Below are 17464 nucleotides of genomic sequence, written 5' to 3' on the forward strand. Positions count from 1 at the left end.
AACCATTGAGAGCAAAAGGAGGAAGATGACGTGCCATACTATCGTACATGTGTTCTTACTATTCCACGTGATTTCTCTAAGTAGCGGTTCTCTGGTAAAGCTTAATAATGGAGGATACCAGGATATTGTTATTGCAATCCATCCAGGAATACCTGAAAATCCCCAAATCATTGAAAAATTGCAGGTAAGAATTAAAAAAAAATTGTGGAATGTTTACTGTTATTTTATTTTACTCTAGATCTTTGTAACATTGTTTCTTTTGGCCTGTGACCGGCTGTACGTGCGATAGGATGTTTTAGACAAGTATATACCTATCTTTGTTAATCTCAGTATATTATTGATGACTATTTATCAATATATTTATTTACAAGATTCATTATTATAAATATAACATCAGACAGACATTAAAGAGGTTGTCCTACATTAGATAACACAAGTCTTTCTACCATGGTGTGGTAATGCAGAGCTGCCATACTAGTCACAACCATGGATAGGTGGGGCGTTATTTCTGTACGAAAGCAACCATGTTTTTCTAATACTGGGCAACCCCTTTAATGTATGACTGATTATACATTTAGAATGATGGATTATATAAATAAATATGTCGCTAAATAGCCATCACTGGATTATTAAAGATGTAGTGATAAATGCCAACTCCACTGTCAAATATCCTAATGCCAAATATGGAGTTCAGATGGGAGTTCCTCGTTTAGGGTCCTCATATCTTGGTCAGACTAGGTTATAGAGAGTGTCACCTGATCTGGAGGACCTGTACTTCCCTGCATTTCACAGACAACCCGTGAGAGCGGTGAGGAATGTCCCCCTCCCCTCCTGATAGTAGTCGTCTATGGACAAGTACTATGAGGAGGGGAGGGGGCATTCCTTCCGCTCTCACAGTACAGCGCTAAAGACACTGACTAACTGTCAGAAGCACACGTCTGATGGTGAAGGGCTACAGTACCGGCACCGATAGCTCTTCAATTGGGGCACAGATCGTGAAAGCCGACAGTGCACTGAATTCAGCGCAATGTCGACTTTCTAGCGGTATATAAAACCACATGTGCCCCGAGTGATGAAAGGTCCTGTTTAAACGCGCTCTCCAGGAAGTGTTTCAATGTTCACTTCCTCTCTGGTTCTATTTGTGATGAACCACAGGTTTCAGGACCGGTTCTGACCCCATGGCATGTTATCTGAACCAGCACCTGGACCCTGAGCTGCTCCACCTCCTCCCTACTTTCCCGTGTTCACAGTTATTTTTACTAAGGAAATGACTTTACTATTATAATGATGTATACAGCACAAGTTTATAGCAGTGAATACGGGAAAGGAGAGAGCATATAGAGGTCTCCGGTCTGGGTACTGGTTCCACTCTTGTAACCCAGGGTCAGAACCAGCCCGGAGAGACTGTTGACATGACAAATTGACAATATCTGGGAGGAGACAAATCAATGAACTGAGAGAAGATGAATGGTCATTTCAATGAATTGCCCACCATCTAGGTTGTTATGACCTGGTTGTTAGATGGTGTTGGGCGATGGACACATGAGGGCATGAATATATGGTGAGCAGGCTTTGGATGGCACAAATGGAGCACCAGTAGAGAGGGATGCCTGCTCCTCCGATAAGCACAAGCAGCTCCCACTGTCCCTGTGAAGGAAGTAGGGACTGTTGTTGATCCCTGCTGTAGTAAAATAAAGTGTTAATACTAAAGGGGGTATTAAGGAGCATTGTACTGTGTCTGAGAGGTATAATTAAGGAGCATTATGCTATGTAGGGGGTACTAATGGAGCATTACACTGCTTGAGGGATAATCAGGACCATTAAACTGGGTGGGGGTACTAATGTCCCATTGTCCCCACACAATGCTGCATTAGTGCTCATAGATAGTACAATGCTCCTTAACATTCCCCACGCACTGTATAATGCCACTTTAGTGGCCCATACAATATAATGCCCCATTAGTGCCTCCCCCACAGTGTAATGCTCCTTAGTTCCTGCCACAAAGTATAGTGTTCCATTGGTCGCCCCCCTACACAGTATAATGTTCCATTAGTTGCCCCCCTACACAGTATAACGTTCCATTGGTTGCCCCCCTACACAGTATAATGTTCCATTAGTTGCCCCCCTACATAGTATAACGTTCCATTGGTCGCCCCCCTGCACAGTATAACATTCCATTGGTTGCCCCCCTACACAGTATAATGTTCCATTAGTTGCCCCCCTACACAGTATAATGTTCCGTAATGCCCCACAGCAGTTAGAAGAAACCTGATCACAGGGTTGGGCACAACCTTTAAACTCATGGGTGCCCTATTGTTCAGATAGTCACAAGAATAGGATGTTTCCCCTGTTCTGAATATGGCCTAAAGAAGATTATACTGTGAGTATCCTCATCCTCCACTTGTTTACACTCTCTCCTGCGAATATGGGAAAATATAAAAGTACTTCATATAATGTAGTATTTTGTCCAAGGAATAATTTTAACTTTTCTTCTTCCTTTTTAGAACATGTTGAAAGAGGCCTCAAGCTATCTGTTCTCTGCCACAAAAAACAGGCTCTACATACAGAGCACAAAGATCTTAATTCCAATCACTTGGAAAAAAAATAACTATCTCAAAACAAGAACGGAAACCTATGATAAGGTAGAAAACTCAAAATCTTCACTAGATGCTTAAAAAGAGCCACCAAGCACCGCAGATAGGTCAGGCTGGATGCACATGAAAGTGGTGCAAAATGGCCGGGAAAAACATCTATTTTTCATGGTGGTCTTGTACCCAAGGGGTGGCCATTTTCATGGATCTCACATACATTTTGTTTTGGTTTGTTTCTGTCCCTGTAAAATACCATTACACAGCAGAATGTTTGGCTTGGGAGGTGTTTCAGACCTGACAATCTCCCTTTAATCCTTTCGAAGTCAAGCATGTTTAATTTCCAGAACAAGGTTACACCTTTTGGAGTGATAGATTTTCAATGAATAAATCCAACCCGGTCCCCAATTTCTAAAATCTTGGATTATTGTAAGAGCGGCATTACAATTAGGAACAGACATCCAAACTCATCCTAAAGCTGGGTTCACACGGGGGTTCTTTGGACCGGTCCGGTCCAAAAAACGGCTAGCCACAACTGGATGCTGGTGCAGTGCATACAGTCCACCGGCATCCAGTCACGGCATTCCACTCTGGATTAGGCCCAAATGAATGGGCCTAGTCGGGAGGGAGTGTCACGGCGCGGATGTCCGCGGCACCTGAAGAAAGGGCATGTCGCTTCTTTCTTCCACGAGCGGTTACAACCACTCGAGGAAAAAGGAACCCATTGAATTCAATGGGAGGCGTTTTTTTGAGCCAGATTTTGACGCGGATTCGACGACTTGTTAAGTATATCTTGTTGCTGTTTAACCCTGTTAACAGGGAGACATGACTTTTACTCAATACATTGCTTTGTAGAAACTTAAATATGCAAAACTATGAAATGTTCAGTTTTCACTTTTTATGTTACTGTTTTGTAAAATTAGGCCGATGTTATTATTGCCCAACCACACCTAAAGAATGGAAATGACCCATATACTTTGCAGTACGGCCAATGTGGGGAAAAAGGCATATATATTCATCTTACTCCAGATTTCCTGATAGATGATAAACTGTTGTCAGTATATGGACCCCGAGGTAAGTTACAAGCCATTTTAAATGTCATATTCCTAAGAAATATCTCCTGATTTCATATTTTGTCTTGTTCTTGCTCAATTCACATATCAAATGCGAATCAAAAAGTTGTCGAATAGTTGATTTTATGCAAGTATGTGATCAATCGTTGGGCGACCCTAGCATATTATGTATATAATAAATACTCTACATTTCATAGATTACTGTATTGTACTCTTAACCATACACAAACATATTTTGTTGAATCATGATTTGATTTATTATGATTATAAATTACATCATTGTTGTGAGAGCCATATTTACAGTTCATGCTGTCATAGGCACTGGGGAAATCCCAAATGTGTCATTGAAACAAATGGCACTCATGATAAATACATGGTAAATATTCTTTAAAACCTGTGTAATGTAATATACATTTACTGTGCATATTATTTAACTTGCATTTATATTAGATCTCTAGTAATCATAATACATTATCTCTCATGGTAATGGCAAAGTTTATATTGTGATACTTTATGGTGTCCCATTCATCAAACAGTCAAAGCTGCCTTCCCCCAGCTTGCTGAATTAATAAGAAGTGAAAAGAAGAAGAGACAACAGCCAAAACTGCTGAGGGAGGGGGATGAGAAAACCCCTTTAAGCTATTAAAATGTAATTCTTATGTGTGTCTATATATTTATTTTTTTAATAATTTAGCTCTGTTGTTTCAGGAAGAGTCTTTGTCCATGAATGGGCTCACCTCAGATGGGGGGTCTTCGATGAGTATAATTTAGAATCACCATTCTACATTGCTAATAGTGGTGAAATAGAAGCTACAAGGTATGGATGGCCGTTTTGCATTTAATAGTTTCCACTAGATATACCGTATATACTCGAGTATAAGCCGGCCCGAATATAAGCCGATGCCCCTAATTTTACCGCAAAAAACTGGGAAAACTTATTCACTTGAGTATTAGCCTAGGGGAGAAATGCAGCAGCTACTGGAAAATTTCAAAAATTAAAATGGTCGGAGTTTTTGGGTGTAGTAGTTGCTAGGTGCTGGGGGAGGGGAGGGGGTGTTTTGGTTGTCTGTCTGCCCCTTCCCTGAGCTTGAGGACTGTTTTTTCCCCCCACTTGGAATTCAGCCTGGCTGAATATAGGGTATCTGCAGTGCTCCTATTAACCCCTTCCCGACGGAACAGGAGCACTGCAGATCCCCTATATTCAGTAGACCGGGCACTGTCAGACACAGGGATACCTAATGTGTTTGTGTGTCACAGTCATTTTCTACTTTTGTATGTATTCTAGGGAGATTCTATACACTGATATTGCGACTGGTCATAGACACCCCCCTCCCCCCTAAAAATATATATATATATATATATATATATATATATATATATATATATATATAATTTTATTTTTATTTTTTTTTGCTGACTCAAGTATAAACTGTGCTGAAAAATTCGGCTTATACTGGAGTATGTACGGTAATAATTATTTCTGCTGAAACTAAGCAACAGAAGAACTAGTTTCTACTTCCACGCTATCAATCCTACCGTTTGCATAACTGAAAATACTTTTAAGGCTACTTTCACATGTGGCGGTCTACTATGGGATATCCCTTCGGCTAGAGCAGTTTTCAGCCTTTGCATCGTAAAGGCTGTAAACCACCAGAGAACCTACACCAATAATTGACATGCTGCAGGTTCCAAAACTCTAGTGCAAAACACTTTGCTCTGTGTTTTTTATGCAATGGATATGTGGATAAGATATGATTATATCCCGCCTTCTTCACTGCTGAGTAGTTCTGGTGTCATATGAAAGATAAGATTTTCCAGTTATTATTTCCTGAGATATCCTCAGTCGGGATTGGGAGCATCTGCATATAAATATGCCAATCTCAACTTCATTTTCTACTGGGAATATCTCCAGAAATAATAAAGATGGAACCTGAGAAATCAGAATCACTGTTGAATGTTTTATAGTTCCTGAGATATGTGTTTGAAGTGACTGCCTCAGCTTCCCTGCATTATACAAGAGTCTATAGGAATAGAAATTGGATATCAGTGCAGAATCTTACAGAATGGAGCTAAACTCTTTATTAGGTTTTTAGAGCCAAATGTGTAAAATGAGTCTTAAGAACCATCTGCCATATACACTATTAATTCCATCGTTCTCATTGCACACAGTATCTATCATCAATAAAGTTTAAAATGTTACTTGTGTATCATTCCATAAAATGTATTTGTCGTCTCCTGAATATTTGGTCCCTGCTGCATAAAGGGCAGAGTATGGTGTGAACACATTGGAATATCCTTGGGCACTCTGGTGGGCCAATCTGTCCCTGATGGTGACTGTCCCTTGGTTCACAATATATGGCAAAGATACATAGAAGATGGTCTGCTTCTCTTTTTTTGACAGGTGTCCTGTTCAACTAAAAGGTGTTTATATTAAAGAACAATGTACGGGAACCAGATGTGTGTGCCAAAGGGACCAAGAAACTGGAATGTATGAAGATGGCTGTGTGTTCATTCCTGACAAAAATATTGCCTCCAAGCAATCCATAATGTATCTACAGGCCGTACCTGCGGTAAGTTACACTACTTACCTAGTATTCAGTATAGCTTCTGATGTCTATCAACACATCGAACTTAACACCCGTAGAGGCAGACATTTATTATAGAAAGTAATAGAGACAGTTAATGTAAAAGTCATCAGAATCAAAGGAGCGAGACCTAATGAAGAATGGAAAGAGTTGGAGTTGGTGGAGGTGGTAAAAAGTCTACAGAGGAAATCTCTGTGGACTTTCTGCCCCTATTAGGACCCCTTCACACGGCGTAAGCGCTCGGCTCATTCCGAGCCATACACACGAACACTTCTAAACACTTCCCATTCATGTCAATGAGAGCGCTCGTAAAGTGTTTAGAAGTGTTTAGATGCGCTTGCATGTACGGCTCGGAATGAGCCGAGCGCTTACACCATGTAAAGGGGCCCTTATACATATATGGAGAACAGCAGTGTTTCCATGGGTATAATTGATATGGAGCGATTTTAAAAAATGTGGGTGTTTTTGAAATGCAGCTTTTTTTTCTACAAACTTTTTTGTGCAGTCCCATCCTAAATGCTGCATTTTTACAACGTGGGGCCCCAGTCTAAATGTAAAATCCAGAAAAAAACTATTTGAGATGCTCCTTAGATGACTTGTGATCTCGGTGGTGTAATAGCTTTAGAATTGTGTGAGTGAATTCCCATTGAATGATATTAACAAATGTCAATGTTCTCAGGTATCCGAATTTTGTGATGGTCAAACTCACAACACAGAAGCTCCAAATTTACAAAACAGAATGTGCAACTATCGCAGCACATGGGATGTTATCATGAACTCATCTGATCTAAAGAGTACCCCATCGGTAACTAATACAAATATTCCTGAACCCGCCATCACTCTTCATCAGGTATCAGACAGGGTGGTCACCTTAGTGTCTGATGTTTCGGGAAGTATGAGTCAAGTAAGTGTTTGAATCCTTTCTATTGTCTATGGTATTTCCATAACCTTCCTTGCTCTTCTTTTTTTGCCTCATTTAGGCCGGGGCCCCACGTTGGGAAAACACTGTCAATTATTCCTACAGAACGATGGCGTTTTCTGTATAGGTATAACAGGGACAGAAAGTCCATAAAGGAAAACTCTGCAGACTTTCTGTGAAAAGCGATGCAGAAAAAATTGTGATGTGTTTTTCCGCAGTGCTTTTTACCTGTAGCTCGGTATGTGGGGCCTTAGCCTTAGAGTACTTTTAAACAGCATTACTTTGACCAGTAGTTTGCATTAATACATGTCAACTAAAACCATAAATGGGTCTAAAACCCAAAAGAGGTGCGGCTGTTTCCATCAAATGTTATTAAAACACATTGGGAGAAATTCACAAAGCTACTTTTTCCAGAACTCTATATGAAAGGGGGTTTCCAACATATAGTTTTATTATTTTACAGTGCTGCTATTGGGGCCATAAACACAAAAAATCATTACTCACCTCTCCCGGGCTTCCCGTTTCCAGCAGTGGTAGCTTTGTTTCTCTGTATACATGCTCCCAGGATTTTTGTGCAAAATGACCATTGTTGAGACCTGATTTTCTGCTGGGGTCCCCTTGCACAAACAGGAGGTCACTAGTGATATCAGTCAGAGGACCTGTATATAGACAAACAGAGCTGCTGCCCCTGGAGACTGGGAGTCAGGGAGAGGTGAGTAATTGTTTGCTATGTTCAGTATCATGCATTAAATAATAAATATATGAGCCAGACATCAGATTGAGGCTAGGGCTACTGGGTGACTTTGGCCCCAACTCCTGTCACCTGACCAAAGATGACTGGGCAGCCTTGTGACACTCTCAATGTAGTGAGTGGTTGCAAAAAAAAAAAAAGTCGAACATTGCATGACCTTTTTGTAACATGAGTGAAGGAGACACAGGGCAACATCGCAATCTTTGGTCATGTGACGGGAGTCGTGGTCAACGTTGCCAAGTGTTGCCTTAGTCTCAGACTGTGTATAAAACACCATTTCAATGACTCAGACTTAGATTTTACAGAGAGGATAAAATATTCCAGTTCAGAGCAAAAAAAAAAATCCATAAAAATTAACTTTTAATGCTTCATTTAAAAATTCACATGACAAAATGAAATCCATGCAAAGGGGCCACACGGTGGCTCAGTGGTTAGCACTGCAGCCTTGCAGCGCTGGAGTCCTGGTGTTCAAATCCCGCCAAGGGCAAAAAACCATCTTCAAGGAGTTTGTATGTTCTCCCCGTGTTTGCATGGATTTCCATCCCATATTCCAAAAAAAGACATACTGATAGGGAAAAATGTACATTGTGAGCTCTATGTGGGGTTCACAATCTACATAAAAAAAAAAAAAAAATGAAATCCATGCAATCAGAAAAAACTATGCATTTTAGGGTAGAAATGCGTAAGCTATGACTAAGGGGTGTTTCTACTCTGAAACACGTAAGTTTTTCTAGTTGCATGGATTTTATTTTGTGATGTGAAATTTTAAATGGACTATTAAAAGTTAATTTTTATGGAATCTTTTTTGCCGTGAGCCGGAATATTTTTTCCTTTGTGAAAAATCTATCAAGTTTGCCCAAAGTCCAAGGCATTAGTCTCAGCACCAGCACCACATGGGTGGATTTTGGATACATCACAGAAGAGCTGTCTATCAAAGAGTAATTTCTCTATATTTTTGGACAGATTTTATTCCCTAATCACTAATACTATGTTGGCTAATTCTTGCCCAGACCCATTTAGTCTTTTTCTATTTGGCTTTCTGTTTTATGACTTTTCTTGAAACTTTCCAATAGAGTCAACGAGATTTCAGGCTGGTCCAGGCTGCAGAAGTATTTATCATGCAGATAGTTGAAGAAGGGTCGTACGTTGGACTTGTGGAGTTTCACAGTTCTCCTACAATCATTTCAAACCTGGTACAAATATTCAGTGATGTCCAACGTCAGCAACTAAAAAAACTCCTTGTGAGGAAAGCAAGTGGAGGAACAAACATATGTGCTGGCCTGCGGAAAGGCTTTGAGGTAATGATAAGAAATGTATAATACAGCGGAGACCTGGCGGCCATGGCTCCAAGTGGCCTCCATTTGTCTTTAATAAGATGTAATTTTCTTATATAGTTATATTATATAAGATACTGTATATAAACCAAAATGTATCGTATTACCAAGCATGGCCACGCTAATTAAGAATTAGGTATATATGAAAAATCCACATATAAGTCCTTGTGGACTCCAGAAATAGGTCAACTTGTCTTATGCCTTTTTGGTACGTAATCAAGCTATGTATACTGAAAAACGTGGGGCGGCGTCTACGGCTTACGACTCAAAGGTCGAAGGATATCACAGGACAGGGATTGAGGGATATACCCCCAAAAAACACCAATTGCGTGCTCCCATCGGTAAAAATAAGTTCTGGTACGCTGATGTATCAAATAAAAAAGATTTATTAAAGATGACGCGTTTCGGGGGTTCTCCGGTACCTCACAATTACCACCCCTTCATCAGATCTAGTTGAAAATACAAACATAACACACATAAAAAGTAAAATTAAAATTAATTGTACAAACAATGAAGAGCAATGCCAAAAGACCGCGAAAGTGCTTGTGCACGCCACTCGCGGCTTTGGAGTGATGTGGGCATGCTTAGAGTTACTATATACTCGTTTTCTGTATTGGATACCCTGCATGTGTCTGCGGGTAAGTCTATATATCGGTGTGTGTAGCAAACACACTGTGCACACATTCTAGAACATTGGTGTTTTTTGAAGATACTGTATATAGTTTCTTATATTCACTTGTACTCATTTCTGAAAAGTTGTTTTATAATTGGAGGTATATTTCAAGGAATCGTAATCCTTCAATCTGGGCCTGAGCAATATTGTACATAGTGTACCAGTTGTGGGGAAGGTCAGCAAACAGGTTTATTTAAAAAAAAACAAACAGCAAAATAAATAAATGCTCACACCAGGTACAAAAGGAGCAAAATAAATACAGACTTAACTTCAGGAAAAAACAAAGACAAGAAGTACTATCAGTACATGTGGCTTATTGCCAGTCACACAAATAGACAACAAAAAAAACCCCAAAATACAGCACAGTCTTACCAGACCACAGTGTCAGGACAGACCCAGGCACTTCCTCTCACTCCCTGGATCTGCCTTGAAGTGCAGGCTTTACAACCCTTTTATGGCCCAGTAATGAGCCTAGGACCCACATCTGGGGCTGAGGCCTACTCAAGAACCGCACTGGACCACACATAGGTCAGAAACCTGGGGGAGATATACCAAGACTCCAGCACTCTCCCTGTTACCTTCCTGTTTGGCTACACCTGTTACCTACCCAGCTAGACTCCTGGTTTCTTCCTACACTCCAGTACTTAAATGCTAGGGAGATACCCAAAAACAACATTTAAATAACACATTTAAAGGAGAAAACACGTTATAAACAAACTATGTATAAGATGCATCGTAAGCACAGTATAGGCAGTTTTACATTGTCCAGTAAGATGTTGCACATTTGTATATTTTTGCTTGAAAATTCTGCACTTTTACACCATTGGTTCAATATGAACTGTGTTATACCACAAGAAGGTACTTTATGCAGAGTTTGTGTAAAAGATCAGAAATTACCACTTGCACTTTTATCACAAAATTGAAATTGTAACAAAATGTCTATTCTAGGTAAATAAAGGAACCAAGGATAAATCCACATATGGTACAGAAATAATATTACTATCTGATGGAGAAGATGGCAATTTTCCTACCGCTTGCTATAATGATATAATAAACAGTGGAGCAATTATTCATGTAATCGCTCTCGGAGCTGATGCTGCAGCGGCTCTTGAAAAAATTGCAACAGAAACAGGTAAGTTGTATCCAATAGGAAAGTTTTAGAAGATGGAACTTCAGCTTTTCTTTTACACTAGATTAGATTTGATAAGCAGGGGTGTAACTTGAGGGGGTGCCGAGGGTGCATCCACACCAGGGGCCAGGTGCCTTAGGGGGCCCATAAGCACTGGCATCAGTACTGAGATTGTAGCTTCCATTTGGCCCATAAGCCAAGGAGACCCACAGATTACCCTAACCACACTAAGGTGGATTTAACTCCTTAGCACCTGTAACCATCACTATCAAGAATTCACTGTAGGGATGAGGTAGGGGGCCCTGGATAAAAGATTGCACTGGGGCCCACAAGACTTTAGTTATGCCACTGTTGCTAAGGGTATATTCACATGGCAGAAAGTAAATAAGACTTTGAGGAAGACTTCTATCTCAAATTACTCTCCTATTTCCACCCCTCTCGCTTTCCACACATCTTTCACTATCCAATTAGGTTCAGGTGAACGGGCCTGACCCATGGAGTTACTTGTGGCCAGGTTCTGTGGCTGAATCAGAAGAAATTTACATAGCTAGCAGGCGGCAGACTCTGTGGGGACCTACCCGGGGATGCCATTAATACATACTTTACTGTTAACTAGATCGGCGTCTACAGGACACCCACCTAGTCAAAACGCATCCTGTAATTGATTCTCTGTCTTGTAAACCGCAAGCCACTACAGGAATGGAGATGGACGTCACATTGCGGCGGGAGTTCAGCTGTTAGAAAACAGCAGAGCACCAGGACCAGGTCATGCTGATCAGTGGGGGTCCCGGGTAGAAAGACACCAGTATTATAAGTTAATTGTGGTAGATGGGGGACTCAGGAGATTCAAGTTACTTCTCTAATGAGATTACAGACAATTTTTCTTTGTCTAATATTATTCTTTATTAAATGTAACTTTCCATTTTTAGGTGGTTTAAGGTTTTTTGCTACAGACAGCTTTGATGCAAATGGTTTGATTGATGCCTTTGCTTCAATCCCATCAGCCACCGGGGACATCAATAAGCAGACCATCCAGGTATTGTATAGTATAGTATTTCTCAGATGTAATATTAGGCCATATGCATTTTGCCCCTTTTTCATTCAAAAAGGCACAATTGCTTAAAAAAATTGCGCATTTGCCCTGGAGGGCATTTGCACTTTTTTTTGCCCCATTTTAAAATGGTGCAAGTCATAAATACAGTGTGAAAAGGATCTCCATTTAGGCCATGCCCCCTTTTTTCAACAAAAAAAAAAAACGAAAGTGATGACAGTAGCATAACATCTGGAAAAAAGAAGCAAATACTTTGAAAATGAAGCATAGGGGAGAGAAAGAGCTCAAAAAGGCTCAATTTATACCGGCGCGGTTTTGGAAATCACAGCATGTTAATTATCTCTACATAAACCCCGGCGGCTTTCCCGTAGATATAACGGTAACAGAAATTCCGCAAGGAAAACTCTGTGAACTTTGTGTTCAAAGCACTGTAGGAAGAACAGCAATGCATTCCCACCACGGTTTTTCCCGCAGTGGATCGTCCTGTAGGACTTTAGCCTTAGGCCGAGGCCTCACATAACATAAATGCCGCAATTTTGCCATGGCTTATTACTGTACCTGTACAGCGGATGGAATTTTGGCTAATCCCATCCACACATTGCAGAAAAATATCCGTAGTGGACATACGACGCAGTGGATTGTCTCATTTTTGTAAATCACAGCTTGACAATTATACCTCCAGAAACACGTTTTTTTTTCATATTGGTATAATTGAAGCAGCCACCTCTGTGAAGTTTCTGACAAAAGCGCTGCAGGAAAAACCCCAATGCATTTCCGTCATGGTTCTTCCCACAGCACTATTTGACTGCTGCTCGCAACGTAAGGCCTTAAGGCTGAGAATACATGTTGTGGAAAAGCTCCATTTTTGTTGCTGCGTTTTTTTGAGGAGTGGATTTAGCAGGAGGTACAAGTATAAGAGCTTCCTATATATTTTCCAGGGTCACTCTTGGTTTTGGCTAAAAAAGCCAATAAAAAACCCCAGTGTCATCCTAAAACACATTATAAATATAGTGCAGAGCATGTAGGCCAGTGTTTGTGCAGAACTAAGAATGAATAAATGAATTAATAGTAAATCTGCCCCCATGTCTTTCTCCTGTTTCTATCCATACAGCTGGAGAGCTCGGTGTCCACAGTAACCAGCAGGAATTGTATAAATGGCAGCGTCTTCATTGACAGCACTGTGGGGAATGACACCTTCTTCCTGGTCACTTGGCAAAACGCAATACCTACCATTAACTTGCAGGACCCAAAAGGAAAAGTGTATACAACAGCAGATTTTGTTAGTGACACAGCCACCAAATCCTCCAGACTTCAAATTCCAGGAACTGCTGAGGTAATCCATTGTGGCTGACATTGTGGTCATTTTACCTGTGGAAAAGCTGTGTTTTCCCCATAGACTTATAAAGGAAGGGGGACAAAATTGAAAAACATACCGTGACTCATGCATCTTTTTATTTCTAGAATGGACCCTGGCATTACAGTCTTTGCAATGGTCTTTCATCATCTCAAGCAATAGGAATAACTGTAACCTCCAAGGCTGCGGATGCAAATGTTCCTCCGGTTGTTGTAAATGCCCATATGAATCAAGACACCATTAACTACCCCAATCCTATAGTAGTTTATGCCTCTGTTAGTCAAGGTCTGCTGGCTGTGATTAACGTAAAAGTTACCGCCATCATTGAAGCAGTTAATGGAGTATCAGAGACCTTAGAACTTCTGGATAATGGAGCAGGTAATATTGGAATGAAAACATATATGGTCAATGTCAAACTTAAAGTAGATGTCTACAGCGTAACCTACATTCACTGTGATAGTCTAATGCAATTGTATAGCTCCAACACTAGTGCCTGCCTATATTGCCAATCGGCAAACTACTTTAGTGAATAGGGAAGAGCCAAATTTTAGTTCAGACTATGATTGTATTCCACATACCTGTGTAGGCTGATGAAATAAAACATAGGAGGGGCAATGGTCGGATGTATAACATAGGCCTTCTAATTTTTAGCCTGTCCTGATGTGTTGTTTCTGATTTGTTAAATTTTAATCATTTAATTTGAACCACATTTTGGTTCCAATATATGAACTTAAATCTTATGTAATATTTTGGTTTCCTTACTCTATATATTTGCTTTTTTTCTTTTCTCCAAGGTCCCGATATTGCTAAAAATGATGGTATCTACTCAAAATACTTTACGTCTTTCTCAGTTAATGGAAGATACAACTTAAAAGTTCGAGTTGAAAGCGGGAAAGTTAAGGGTCGCTTGGTACCTCACCGAAACCGTGCTCTTTATGTGCCCGGCTATGTTGAGGATGGTATGAAAAAATATTACTTCTATATTTTTTCTAATATTTTCCATTTTATTGCAAGCATGAACATAGGAGTTCTTCTGGACACCAAGAGGTCTAAATCTACGTATTAATCACATTTCTGGATTCTGCATCATAGGACTTGACCTAACACGTATATATTCTTTGCTTTTTATAGGAGTGGTCACCATGAACCCAACAAGACCTGTAATCGATGAAGAACAACTTGTTGTGGATACATTTAGCAGAACTGCCTCGGGTGGTTCATTTGTGATATCTAATATACCTGCTCAACTTCCGGCAGACATTTATAAACCAGAGAAAATAACGGACTTAGAGGCAATGATATTGAATGAAAGTGTTATTTTATCCTGGACAGCCACTGGTGATGAACTGGACCAGGGAACTGGTGAGACATTTTGTGCAATATTTGTTATTAGTCTGTGCTAATAGTTCCCATACAAATGGCAAGTCAATTTACTGATATAGCCATTACCAAGAGAGGCCTAGGTGTCTTAAATGAGCGAAACTATACAGTAAGTTACAGTTAATAGATTCCTGGAGATGGGGCATTGATTAACCACTTCCGGACCGCCCATAGACTATATACGTCCGGGAAGTGGTTGCCTAGTTCTGCCAGGACGTACCTGTACGTCCAGTCAGAACACAGCAGCTGCACGGAGATCGTGCAGCTGCTGAAGCTAGGAGCCGGCTGTAACTTCAGCCGGAGCTCCCAGAGAGAAGACAGGGCAGATTTATTACCTACCCTGCCTTCTCGATCGCTGTGTATACAGCGCTCAATGAGCGCTGTATACACAGCTATGGACGCTGCCATAATTCAGCTGCCCTCTGACCCGGCGGACATGTGATCCGCCGGGAGCAGAGTCTTACCAGAGCTGCTGGGTCCTACAGGACTCAGATCAGCTCAGTAAGCTGTATATACAGCATGCATGTATTCCTGTATTCCTCCTGTATCTGAGGTTAAATGTAGCAGCCCCAGTTATAGGAGAAATCAGCCTCCAGTACAAAAAAATAAGTGATCAGATGTCCCCAAAGGTCTCATCACCTTATGGGGACACAATCTGAAAAAAAAAAAAAAAAGTTTTTAAAAAATGTAAATAAAATAATAATAAAAATAAATAAATAATACGCTAATAAAATGCTGTTATTAAAGGTTATAGCCCCACCCCCAACGACACCATACAAAATAAAAATTACCATAACGGAGAGGAAAAACTATATTATAAAGTTTTTCAGTGACACTCTGTGTTATTAAATAAAAAAAAAAAAAAAAAAAAAAAAATAGAAAACCAGACACAATTTTCCTCCTATTTTGTTTATATTTTCCTGGATATAAAAAAAATTAAAACACATTCGAAAATAAAGATAACATAAAAATAAAGCCCTATGTGTCCCCGAAAAAAGACGCAAAAATTAGTTGACTGAGACATACGGAAAAAATGTTACAGCCCTCAAAACCGCACATACAAAATAAACCTAAAATGTGTCTGGTCCTGGACCACAAATTGGCCCGGTACTGAAGTGGTTAAAGGGGTTTTACAGGCAGAAAATCTTTTTTTTTTTTTTTTTGTATAAAGGTCAGTTAGTGCTAGTAATGGGTTAATAAATATACCCATATACCTTTATCAATGTTTGGAATGATTTCTGGGTGTCTCTGGTTGCTGCTGCATCCTCTGCCTTTGTTTACATAGTGTAACTTTCTGCTGTGCAGCTTCCTGTATAGCCGCTACACTAGTTCCCTTTCACTCAGCTTCCCCTCCTATCTAACTCCATTACGAAACCCTCCCTGTCTCACTATGCTTAGCGAGCCTGCCCATTACTAGCCCCTTCCACTTTCCCCTGTCTCTCTATAGCCTAGCAATCCCGCCCATTACTAGCCCTTCCCACACTGCCCCTGTCTCCCTAGCTAACCTACTCCACCCACTACTGGAAGACAGGGAGGAGCTGTACCCGGAAACAGGAAGGTTTGGTAAGTATTGATGGGGGTAGGGGAAGGGAGAAGAGTAATGGTGACGTTCCAAAGTTAGGCGGGGAGTGAATTTAGTTTAGGGGTTCATTCTCACTTTATCCTGGACAACCCCTTTAGGGGATTTTTTCTAGAGTTGAGAACTGATTTTGTATGAAGAAAATTGAGTTCACAGTTATTAGTGGCACATGATTGAAATGGACAATGGAAGGGTCTTTTATGTGTTTCTTAAAGTTTCCACTGAAATGTAAATGGTTTATTCTAAAATAAGACTTTTTTTTTTTTAGTTTTTGTGAATGATTAATTTTATATCTTTGTATATTTCTATCAACAGCTACAAGTTATGACTTAAGAATGAGCAATAACCCTAAAGACCTTAGAGACAACTTTGATGGATCAATTCAAGTAAACATTTCCAGTATCTTCCCACAAGAAGCTGGAAACAGAGAAACATTTTCATTTGTGCCAGAAAACGTTGTTATAGAAAATGGGACCATTCTTTTCTTTGCTTTAGTTGCTATTGATAAAGCTGCTAAAAGATCAGATGTTTCTAACATAGCTCAGGCTGCTCTTGTCATTCCACCGCCACCGCCACCTACATCCCAACCTACAAATGAAAGTTCAGATTCAGTGGACATAACCACGATCACACTGATAGTCTGCGCATCAGTAATCATTATATGTATCATTATAAGTATCACTACCTGTATTGTCAGCTGCCAAAGGAAGAAGAAGAATCCAGAACTTAGAGTATGAGAACACAAGCATTGTAAGTGGGGCAAAATACCAGGTTGAAGCTCCCATGGTAAACTCAATATAAAGGGATATTCCTCTTTGAGCAAATAAGGATTATTCATCGTGTAATGAAAGCTGCAATCTTTTATCGAAAATAAAGCGGTAAAAGATCTCATCCCAATCAGTTTGGCATCGACTGATGATAAGTGTATAAGCCCACTAGCCACTTCACAGCGACTTCCATATAATAGGTCCCTACTACTGGGTACTGCACTGCATGACAACTACCTCCAATACGTTCTTTACGTAAGTATGTGATCCCTAGTTTCCAT

General features: G+C 40.2%; 1 protein-coding gene across 1 annotated transcript; it reads left to right on the forward strand.

The window, feature by feature from the left end:
* The first annotated feature begins 25 nt into the window (after positions 1 to 25).
* On the forward strand, positions 26 to 17168 carry LOC142218372 (calcium-activated chloride channel regulator 1-like). The gene is made up of 14 exons (XM_075287074.1): positions 26 to 184; positions 2505 to 2642; positions 3512 to 3662; positions 4370 to 4478; positions 6063 to 6231; positions 6926 to 7150; positions 8990 to 9214; positions 10872 to 11055; positions 11982 to 12088; positions 13215 to 13436; positions 13565 to 13835; positions 14252 to 14416; positions 14589 to 14819; positions 16732 to 17168. Exons 1-14 carry the CDS (start codon positions 26 to 28, stop codon positions 17151 to 17153), a joined length of 2778 nt encoding a protein of 925 aa, XP_075143175.1. The 3' UTR covers positions 17154 to 17168.
* Positions 17169 to 17464: the final 296 nt, after the last annotated feature.

This window comes from Leptodactylus fuscus, chromosome 9, assembly GCF_031893055.1.
Source record: "Leptodactylus fuscus isolate aLepFus1 chromosome 9, aLepFus1.hap2, whole genome shotgun sequence".
NCBI classification, from domain to species: domain Eukaryota; kingdom Metazoa; phylum Chordata; class Amphibia; order Anura; family Leptodactylidae; genus Leptodactylus; species Leptodactylus fuscus.

Bases quoted from the DNA above. Each gene is read 5' to 3' on its own strand.
- LOC142218372 (XM_075287074.1), top strand. From the start codon at position 26: ATGACGTGCCATACTATCGTACATGTGTTCTTACTATTCCACGTGATT. The intron at 185-2,504 runs GTAAGAATTAAA...CTTCCTTTTTAG, and splicing joins AAATCATTGAAAAATTGCAG to AACATGTTGAAAGAGGCCTC. The intron at 7,151-8,989 runs GTAAGTGTTTGA...ACTTTCCAATAG, and splicing joins TTTCGGGAAGTATGAGTCAA to AGTCAACGAGATTTCAGGCT.